An 11,072-nucleotide genomic window follows, 5' to 3' on the forward strand; every position below is an offset into this window, starting at 1 on the left:
CAGCCAGAGGAATGCTGAGCCCCTCAGACCCCCTGTCTGAGCTCGGGACAATGTGGAGTCACTGCCATGTCCCTGCATCCCTAAGGGGATAGAGGACCCCAAGCATGGGCATCTGCCAGACCCTGTGCCCCAGTGAGATTGGGCCAGCAGCAAAACCTGTGGTCAGGGCTGGGCTGGGGAGTGGCTCCTTCCCCCCGAGCCCCCAGCCCTCCCTGCCTGCACACACAGTGTTCTGATGCTGCTCCTCTGTCCATGGAAGAGCAGGAGAGCCCCCAGAACTTCCCGCAGGTATTTCTCTGCATGCAGCTGGGCCCACAGGAGCGCTGGAGATCCTGCGGCAAAGCGGTCCCAGCCAGAGTTACCTCTTATGCTTTGACATAATCCTGCCTGAGGCTCCTGGAGGCTGTCAGGGACAGGAACTGGCAACGCCTGGCTACGCTCTCCAACTCACTTGTACTAACAGGACTGGGTTCTCAGCCCCTCCAGGGCTCCCGTCTGTCCTATGACCATTGCACAGGCCCTGGTGCTCCCCCATGCCGAGCTCAGCCCCAAAACGCCACCATGGGAAGGTTTCAGGAGCCCCCCGACAGCAGCATCACTTATTGTCGAGGAGGTCCGCCTCACTGCCACAGGGCAGGACAGCCCGGGGTCCGTCCGCGCTGGCGCAGCTCCGGCGCATCCCTCCAGCAAAGCCGGGCTGCTCTGAATCACCGGGGGCTCGCGGCTGCTTGGAAAAACTCATGTAATCGCTAAAATTAGCAGCCTGTGGGCTGGGCTGGGCCGGGAGCCCGCAGGGCTCATCTGCTAAACAGCCGAGCACGCTCACCCAGGCCGCTGCTGCTCCCCGGCCCCTGCTCCCCCCTCCAGCTCCCGGCAGAACCGGCACCCCTGGGAGGGACGGGGTGTCCCGAGGCCCCGCAGCGCTGGACCCCCCATTGCTTTGCGCTGCTGCAAAGCGCCCGCCCTGCCATGAGGAACCCCCTCGGTGGCCCCTGGTGCTCACAGCGAGCGGCTGGCCCGGGGCACCCGGCCAGGCTCTGCTCTGCTGAAGGGAGGAGCAGGGTGTTGGCTGGGCCGGGGTCCAGGGAGGGGATCCCTGCAGTGCTCTGGTGTGGGCAGCACCTCCTGGGCGGGCCGTGCAGCAGGACACAAGCTCAGGCACAACCGAGGGGGGAAGGAAGGAGCATTAGTCAGACCCTCAGGGACCAGCTGGGTCCCACAGCACCCATAGAGAGGCAGCAGCAGCAGCCCCTTCCCCATCACACGCCCATCCTAATCCTTTGAGGAGCCCAGACCTGAGGGCTCCTCCACAGGGGCAGGGCCAAGCCTTTACAGCATTTTCAGCACCCTGTTTGAGGAACGCAGGGCCAGGGAGCCCTCACTGCTAACAGCTACACGATGCCCCATCTCCATCTGCCCCAAGGGATGGGGACATGTCCTGCCTTCCCTGGGCAAGTAAGTGCATGGGCAAGGTAAGAGCTTTTCGGAAGGAGGAGCAATCCTGGGCCCTTCAGGATGGGCAGGAAGGATAGCCTATATCCAAGCACCAGCACAAGACCCACCACAACTCTCCTGGAGCTCAAGGAAAATGACATTTAGGATCTCAAGCAGCAGCAGCAGAGCTTGCCTGGCTAGCAGAACCGTGTCCTCCAGCCTCGTCCCTGGCCCGAGAGATAGCAGGAGCACGCCGGGCTTGGCGCAGGCTCGGGGCAGCGCTAGGCTGGAAGGAATGCAGGGCCCGTGGCCAAGTCCGCCTGGAGAGATAATCCGAAGCGGAAAGAGCTTGTCAGATGGGCGCTGTGAGGGGGAGGAAGGACCGGCTGGAGCAGGAGGTGATGGTGGGGGGCTGTCCCTGCTCATGCAGTGCTGTGTGTTTGCTGGATCAGCTTCACACAGTTCTCCACCTCTGTAAAGCCATCCCTGACAGCCAGGAGGGCCCCAGGGACCCCCTTCTAACACCCCAAAGGGGAAGGGGCCCCATGGCTCCCAAGTGCCCAGGAAAATCAGGCAGAGGACTGCACAGCAGCACAGGGAGCAGCTACCAGCCATCGCTGGCTCCCTGCCCTGGGCTGTTTTCATCTAGAGGGACACAAAATCACAGCTGGAAGCCTGGCAACTCCCAGAGAAACACAACAGTCCTGAATCAGTGATTGCACAAGAGGGGCTGGGGCTGGTGGCAGCACGTCGCAGGGTGCTGCTGGAGCAGCAGCCCCATACCCTGCAATGAAGCGGGACTCATTCACCATGGACCAAGCAAGAGCCTTTGCCAAGGCTTAGCCACCCATAGACACCCAGGAGGAAAGGGGATGTGAACCCAGACTGGCTAGGAAAATGGGGCAGAACACCTCCATACCTCCAATCTCTGGCTGGAGCAGGGGCAAAGCAGGAGCTTCAGGCCTCCTGATCACTGTGAGAGCCTATAAACACTCACAAGCCCAGCCTTGTCCCATGGGTACACGCCATTGGCCTCATCTCTTCCCAGCTATTCTGTCATCCCTTGGAAATGCCGTGCTGTGATACTGTAGCTGCTGCATCAGCATCCCCAGGCGAGATGTGCTGGTTGGAAGCTTGGATGAGACATGGCCAAATCTCCATAACGTCAGGCAGAGACACAGCAGGGACATGAGCACAGGACACAGGTGCTGATGGCCTTGAAGGGTCCTGCAGCAGCTGGGAAACAGGCAGAAAGTTGCTGGCACTTACAGCAGTGGTTAATTCCCTCCTTGCCATGCTGCTCTTCAGGGGCTCTGGCCATTCAAGTCCCAACAAGCTAAGGAGAATGGCACCTGCAGTGACATCAGGCTGGAAACATGGAGCATACTCCCATGGTCTGACATGGAGGATCAAAGCTCCCACTGCTCAGGGATTTCCTAAAGCAGGAACAACTGCCACAGAAATGAGTGTTTGAGGCAACTGAGCAAGTTACTAAGACCCTTGGCTAGGCTGCATTAGTGACGTACCCCAAGCGCTACCGACTAGGATGTGGCCTCAGAGGCAGCTCCTGGACTCATGTTAATCATGACTCTTCATCCCATGCAGAAGCCAAGAGTGTGCAGCCAATCCTCTCAGCCACTGAGTGCAGATGCGCTTTGCACCCACCCTTTCTCCAACAGCAGGGATGCCCCAGACCAGGGATTACATAGCTCCAATCTTTTCCAGCCCACTGTCCCTCCAAGCCCAGCCTGGTGGGGAAGGGTGAGCAGTAGATCTTGGAGGTGTGGGCTGTGGGGACTGGGAAAAGCCTTGCCAATACACTGGTGATGGCAAGCCGTGGGAGCCTTGAGACAGCTGCAAGGCAACGCTGCCCAGAGAAGGGCTGCACTTTTCCCAAGGTGCCTCCCTGCCCACCACAGCCACTGTCACACTGACCTGGAAGACATCCTTTCTCCAGGCAAATCAGAGATGGGATATAAACAAGCATATCCTTGGATTTTCCAGGCCAAGGAGTTTTGCGGGAAGGGGTGAGCTCTGCTGGACAAGCAGCAGTGAATCAGAGGCAGCTCAGAACATGACACCTCAGAGGAAGAGTTAGTAAGAGACCCCTTATTGCTCCAGCCTTTTGTTGTCTGCTGACTTCACTTCCTCATCTGGCTCAAGTGTGGGGAAAGCCCGATGACAGCATGTAGAGACACATCATCCTCCTCTGAGCACTCAACTGCACGCAGCCATGTGCCAGAGCCACCACGTGCCAGAGCTCAGCGACTGCACAACAGGAGTCAAAGGAGCAGTGCAGAGACCCAGCTGGCCCCACTGCGGAGCTACAGTAGCCAAAGGAGAGTTGAGGAGGATGGCAGCTGCTGCTATCCCACTGCTCTTCCGGGGGCTGGACATCAGGGGGTCATACACCCCTATGACAACCAAAGTGATGCCTTTCTTAGAAATCAGACAGTGTGCATCCAAGGGCCCATAGCCATGGGCACACTTCTTCAGCGTCTCACCCAGGCAAACAGTGACCAGCACGGTTTGCATAACAACTTCCTAAGTAGCTCAGATTATACTTGTCTCCTGCCTGCTGTGAGCAGATGCTTGCGTGGCACCAGCACAAGAGCACTGGAGCAGGCACAACACTAAGTGGTCATTACAGTTGTCCAACCAAGAGCCTAAATTCGTAACAACTGCCTCCTTTTGGGCACTAGCATGCAACCCCCATGCAAGCTGCATGTTGGGTTTGTGCTTCTCTCTTAAATATATTGCAGCAAATATTCTGGAGGTTGTGTTTATGAATCCAGTCCCAGTTTGCTTTGCTCCAGCTGTAGTGACTTGCATTTCTCTTTCTTTAGAGATAGCTTCCATTTAGCCAGGCTTGCTAAATTTTATTAAACCTCACACCAGCAAGACAACAGTTACTTAACACTACAGAAGCATACTGTCTCACTTCCTAGAAGAGGAATTCAAGTCCAGTAGCAGAGCACCCTGAAACAAAGCAGTGTGTAGAACAACACACAGCCTAGAGTAGCACACAACAGGGAACAAGCCACAGACCTGCAGCAAACGCAGGCTCCCTTCACCTCAGGCTTGTAATGTGCCATTTCAAGGCCATCCAGGAAAGACCTCAATAGTCAGAAAGTCAGTAAGGCTACAAAAGGACTCCCGGAGTATAGTGTCTCCTGCCCAAAGAGCCACAGATCCACTTCCAGAGTCTTTTAAGTACAACATCAGAGTTTTTAAGAACAAGCTAAGTCACTTCACAAAGTTTATAAACAAACAAAATACATCAAGTTTCTATTTCCTAGCCCAGCACCTTCCTTACCTTCCTCTGGTTAAGCTAGAGGAAAGCGCTATTAGCTTTAAATGGTACCCCTTACTTCTGCCATGTCCTGGAAAGGGTCTGAGGACATAAATCAAAAACTAGGGCACTTGCACTATGCCATTCAGCCCCCACCCATATTTTTAAAAGGTCTTTTCCAGCATCTCTTCCCCAAAATACCCTTTGCTTTCCCAATAAACAGACAAAACATTGCAGGTAGTATAAGGAACATTTTGGAGTATTACAGACAACCTTTAAAGCATGGTTAAAGCCATGTTCCTATGTGGACTTCCCTACATTGATGCCATGTACATGTGAGCAGCATGAGAAGACAGCAGACATCGGGGCCTGGCAGGGACAGGGCTGCAGTCCAATTCAGGTAACTTGTAGTACACACGTAGAGATGACCACAGATCTTCTTTCACTCTCCATCCGGGTTCACACACCAAGTGCTGTAGCAATATATGGTATTTACAACCACTTTTAGCAAACGTTAAGGTACATAAAAGCACGTTTTCATTATGCTGCAAAAACAACTTCTTCTTGGTTCTTTGTATGAAGATTTGTAATCCATACGTGAATCAAGCGTCAAGGGCCCAAATACTCAAAATGCATCCAAAACAATGCTTCTAATCCTCTCTTCAGCTGGTATTCTCTATCATCTTCTCAAAAATTTTATCAGAACTACAGGCTGAATAGGAGTATTTCTGGAGTGCAAGAGTTGCCTGGTTTTACCCATCACATACAGACTGAACACAATGGTTACAGTCTGGAGTGTTAAAATCAAACTGTAAAGGCACAAGAACAACTGACAATATGCAACTCTGGTATTAAAATAGGGTTTAGCACTTCTGCGGGCTGGTATCTCATCCAACTGGGCAAGAGTAGTTAAATCTGTTCCTCTGACACTGTTGGTTTGTACAATGACACTGGGTGAAGTTTGGATTGGAACTTCTGACAAACGAAACCTATGCTGTCCAACATCTTCAAGATGTGAGTAGGTAAAACCTGGGGTTGCAAGAGGAACTGATGTGGGTGTACTGGTATCCATGTTGGGCACTGCAGTCTCCCAAGATGTTAAGTGCTCTATCACAAGAGAAGTCAAAGCTGAGCTGAACGTCTGGTATGTAATGGCTGTGGTTGGTGGGCAGTTCAGGTGCTCAGCTGTTAGAGCCACAAGAGAAATATTTTGTAGTGCCAGTGGGCTCTGACACATTAGAGATGGCACATTTTTAACTATCTCCATGCTTTTGAGGAGCCACTCTCTGAAACCAAGAATTTGGCAATCACATCTCCAAGGGTTGTCGTCAAGGGAGACTTCTTGCAGCTGAGGTAAAGCAGTAAAGAAGTCTCCAGGAAGAGACTGCAGTTTAGTGCTATTCAGGTAAACTTTCTGAAGGTGCTTGAGATTATGAAAGAGGTTTCTAGGAAGAATCTCAAGCCTCTTATCAAAAAGAGAAATGTTCTGCAGTTTCTGAAGGCTCAGGAAGATGCCTTCTGGCAAACTGGAAATATTATTTGTATGCAGAGAAAGGCCCCGCAGTTCATTCAGACCACTGAATACATTCTTAGGAAGAAAACTAAGCTCTGGATTAAAACTCAGCACAAGAAGCTCTAAATTTGTCAAGTTACTGAACACAAAATCTGGTATTGTTGAGAGCTTTGTGTGATACAGCCACAGGCCACCAAGATGCCTCATTTCTCCAAACAATACTTCCGGAAGAGACTTCAGTGGGTTCCTGTACAAGGTCAATTTAGACAGGTCATGCAAATGCAGAAAGAGCCCAGAGGGCAAAACCTCAATCTTGTTCCTGGAAAGTGTTAGGCTTTTCAGTTTATGAAGACAACAAAATGCATCAGGGGCAATGGACTGGATGTTATTGGAATGCAGGAAGAGCTCCATCAGCTCCTTCAGGCTATCAAACGTACCAGACTCTATTGAAGACAGCTTGTTAAAGTACAGCATCAGCTTCTCGAGCCTGGTTAATGTACTAAATATATTTCTAGGCAGTGCTGCCAAATAATTTCTTGACAAGTTCAGTACTCTGAGTTTGGCAAGTTTCTTCAGCATGCCACTGGGAAGTGCTGTTAGTTGGTTTTTGTTCAAGTAAAGCTCCTCCAAACTAGCTAGTTTGTCAAACAGGTTTTCTTCGATGGATTTCAACCTGTTATTCTCAACGATCAATTGCTGAAGCTGTACCATGTCATCAAACACTTCTGCGGGAAGTTCGACCAGCTTATTCTCTAGCAGTTTGAGGGCTTTTAGCCTCCTCAGGCCTTTAAAAGCCACTGGTGAAATCAGAGAGATGTTATTTGAAGACAAGATGAGATGCTGCAGTTCCACCATACTAGAAAAAACACCCTGCAAGTATGTTACATTAGTGCCCGTTATGTGAATTTCTGTCATATTGCAAGGCAGATTTAAGGATTCCAGGTCTTTGATGTGGGGACCAGAGCAATGAATTGCATTTTTTGAAGAGCAGTTGCACTTCTGAGGACAAATAGATGCATCCAACTGGAAGAAAAGCTTGATCATCACTGACAAGCAGAACACCAACATCTTTGTTGAAGTGCTAGAAACATTAGCTGTTACAAGAGACAAGAGAGAGTCAGGATTTGATCACACATAGTAACTTAGCAGCACTTGTACGAATATATCATAAAACCTGCAAACGTGTGCAAAATTTCTCTTGGCTTGAAAGAAAACTTCAAAATCTCTATTACTGTTGACTGCAAATATTTCTAAGGTGGTCAGCTTACACTGAGAAGTACAGATAAAACTCTTTTGTAAATCAAGTATTCCTTGTTTATATTTGTACTAGTCAAGTATAAAAAAATCATATGAAAATCATGATGAATCCCCAAGTAGTCATAAGGCATGCGTTTATTTGAACAGAAAAGCAACTCTAAGTTACACACAGAAAGTATTTTAAAAAAATTATCAAAAAGTCCCGTACCCACTGTTTTTTATTGTAGGTTACCCAAGGTTTAAAAATAAAGTTTAGCCTGCAAAAATAGATAACGGAGGTAAAAGGGTGTCCTATATTTTAAGCAGCCTATATTAAAAACAAAGCAGCACAAAGTTCTGTTAAATCATTTCCCAGTACTTGCAAATATTCACTTCTTGGAACAGCTCAACACCACACAAAAAGCAACAGGCTATTTTTGACATAGTCTGAAATGACACACAAGAACTCATAGAGCACAGGACAGGAGTGAGCCTCTAATAATCAAGGAGTCTCATTTCAGCAGCTTAACACAATGCCAAGTTATCGGTGGTATCAAAAATATAATGAAATGAGAGGAAAGAAGTACCATGAAGTTAGCCAGAAAGCTGTAGCAATAAAGGTAGATCAGTACGAAACACCATGAAGTTGGGAAGTTGTATAGATTTCCAAACAAAAAAAGGAACAGGAAAGCAATCCTGGCTATAATGCTAATATTTAACAGAGCATGTCAAACAGAAATCCACAGTTTAGAAATACTTCCTTAGTGAAATCAACAAGTCTAAGTGTACCAAAAACCTGGAAGTCAAGCACCTGGCTGATGAGTAGGAGAAGCAACAGCTGGGACTGCAGGAATAGCAGCACAAGTTCTGCAAACACAGCTGGCACAGCCGATGCCGTGTCACTCTTCAGCATTGAGAATACTGGGGAAGAGGAGGGCCCATCCCAACATACCCTTTTTCCAGGGGAAAGGGTGAAGCTCTCCCCCAACAGCATCAATAGACACAGGTACAAACCCTACCACTGAGATAGCAGAGCTTCTTACATGCCTGAACTGCTGACAAGAACCAGAGATCAAAACCAGCTGCTGCATAAAAATAAAAATATAAAAAAAAAAAAGCAAAGGAAGGGAGTAGCTTGAACATAATAAATAAAAAGATTCTTGGTTAGGTTCAGAGTACTGCAGGTTGGTAAACCTGCATCCCTTCCTTGGGAAGGTAAGGACATGGCATCTAGTGTTATCAACTACCAGTGACATGGTGCTGCAAAGCAAGCTCTTACTGGGCTTTCTGGAACTTTTTGAATGAGACTGTAAGTCACCAAAAGCAGGCTGTAAGATTTCACCCTTCCAAAGGACTTTTCCATGTCAGAGTATCCTGTCTTCCTAGTAGTATCTCCCACCCCAAAACCAACCATCCCTCATAAACCTTCACCTCAAAACTCAAGAACCATCCTGTCCCTGAACCCCCTTATCCCCACCTTGGCATGTTGATGAGCACATTCCTGTCCACATGGGCACCTCCGCCCACAGCACGATGAACAGGCAGCTGGTGAACTGCTTCCTGGTGGTGCCTGGGCACAACCCTCCACATGCAGCAGAAACACACCAAGAAAATTCCTTCTCAAACCCTAACTGGCATCACAGCCTTCCCCAACTCAACCCAAGACCACTGCAGAACTCCAAGATTCAGTGAGATGGAAAAAAAGAAGATCTAGAGAACAAGAGGGGTAAAAAAAGCCCAAACTAAATTGTTATGTTAAAGACTGTAAATGCAGGTCCCTCAGAGGGCATGACTGCAGACCACAGCCTGTAAAAAAAGAAACAGGCTTACGCTAGACTAGACTGGGGATGTCCGTGTCCCTGGTCTTATAACAAGAGTGTATGCAACGAGACGATGTTAGACACTCAGAAGTGCTTGAAGACATTTTCACAAACAATAAAATGGTAGAAATTCTTGCAAGAGACTAAGACCACAAGCATACGACTGGCACAGGAACTGGATAATCCTATGGATCTCAAACGTCTACAGCTGCAAATGGTATTTTTAAAAGAAAGATTTAAACTTCTATAATGGAAGTCACAGTAAGATCCATCTAATAATAATAATTATACATTCCTATGCATCATCTCCTCAAACCCTTCTGTGAGACACCTGGCATTCCAGAAAGGACACCAGCCTGGCTGGTCATTTACCATGTTCTAATCTAAAGCCTCTTTCCCTTTCTTCCACCCCCTTAATATTTCTCAAGACTAAAAAAGGATGCTAGAAGCAATGCATCAATAGTGTTGCTATAGTAAAAGTCACAGATCAGTTTTGAACTTAATTTCATAGAATACTAAGCACACATATAATTCACCATGGTACTTAACATTTTTACTTTCTTGCAAGTTTCTAAACTCATGTGAGCATGAAAAAGGAATTTTAAATTGTACCTTATAAACTTATCTGCCTTTCAGATGAACTTACTAGCAGGCAATCGGGCTTCACCATGATTCTACACTTTAAATGGGAAGTAAAACAGCAAAATGCATCCTCTAGATAACACTTTCACCCCTGTTTGCGTAACTACTGTGAAAGGCCAAAGAGTATTTTAAGCTTCAGAGCAGATTTTGCCTATATTTAGTTGTGTAAGCAGCCAGCTTCCACAGGTTGTATGCAACTCCAAAATCAGATTTTGAGACCCCTGACAGAACAGGAGAAGCCTGAAGTCACACATGCAACAGCACAGAAAACACTTGCAGCTCCTTTGACAGCAATACTGGAGCATGTGCCTCAGCCAACCCAGTGCAAATCTGGGTGAAGTCAGAAGTATACATTTCAATACGAATTATCATCAAAAATTACAAATTTGTTACACAGATTCACTGTGGTCTGACGCATTATGTTTTGAAGGAGTGGACACACCCACTTTAAACAACCAAGCGACGGATCTGTACCTTTACAAGGAGCTCTGACTTACTTTCTTGCAGGACTGGAGTCAAAGCAATTTGAGTAAAGAAGGGAGAGTTTTTTATTTAATGCTTTGGCTAAGCAATCCAGGGTTGGCCTATTTGGCTTCTGTTTTTCCTCCAAGTCTTCTGGCCAACAAAGCCTAAATCCAGACAGATTCTGAAGAGAAAAAAGCTTTAAGTTACCAAAATATTAGCTTGAAATTGAAAGTTTTTCCAATTAAGTAACCAGGTATTATAAGTATCTTATCTTCAAATTTAAAATCATGCGCTCTGACAATGAACATTTAAATGGTGGGTGAGCCACAGGATGGAAAAGGCGCCTTCACTTCTGCGTGATTCTTCTGAGGCGACTGCGGCAAAGTGACAGCTCACAACCAGGAATGCTTGCCCTAGAGTCTTTTCAAGATAACGCCTCCCACGTGTCAAAGAGCAGAAGGAACATGTGGATAACAGGAAGCGGAAACAAGCTGCTATCACATGCGCAAGGTCTGGCTTTGAAATGGCTCTCATGAGCCAGCAGGTAAAAGTACGGTCAGTATTACCCCACTGCAGAACTGCAGTGCTACCGTACCACTGCTAACAAACAGCATGCATACTTTTCCACCCAGTCTTCAAAAATACACAGGCACTGAACAAGATACCCATG

General features: G+C 47.9%; 1 protein-coding gene across 1 annotated transcript; it reads right to left on the reverse strand.

Annotated features, from left to right (window-relative positions):
• Positions 1-4,298: 4,298 nt before the first annotated feature.
• On the reverse strand, positions 4,299-11,020 carry GP5 (glycoprotein V platelet). Its single transcript, XM_057421657.1, has 2 exons — positions 9,908-11,020; positions 4,299-7,333 (listed from the first exon to the last, which is right to left on the reverse strand). Exon 2 carries the CDS (start codon positions 7,305-7,307, stop codon positions 5,406-5,408), a length of 1,902 nt encoding a protein of 633 aa, XP_057277640.1. The 5' UTR covers positions 7,308-7,333; positions 9,908-11,020; the 3' UTR covers positions 4,299-5,405.
• Positions 11,021-11,072: the final 52 nt, after the last annotated feature.

This window comes from Pezoporus wallicus, unplaced genomic scaffold, assembly GCF_028554395.1.
Source record: "Pezoporus wallicus isolate ANWC-B61680 ecotype Strahan unplaced genomic scaffold, APGP_CSIRO_Pwel_v1 scaffold_7402, whole genome shotgun sequence".
NCBI classification, from domain to species: Eukaryota; Metazoa; Chordata; class Aves; order Psittaciformes; family Psittacidae; genus Pezoporus; species Pezoporus wallicus.

What these genes read in the sequence shown, in the direction of transcription:
- GP5 (XM_057421657.1), bottom strand. Translation starts at nt 7,307, where the DNA reads ATGTTGGTGTTCTGCTTGTCAGTGATGATCAAGCTTTTCTTCCAGTTG.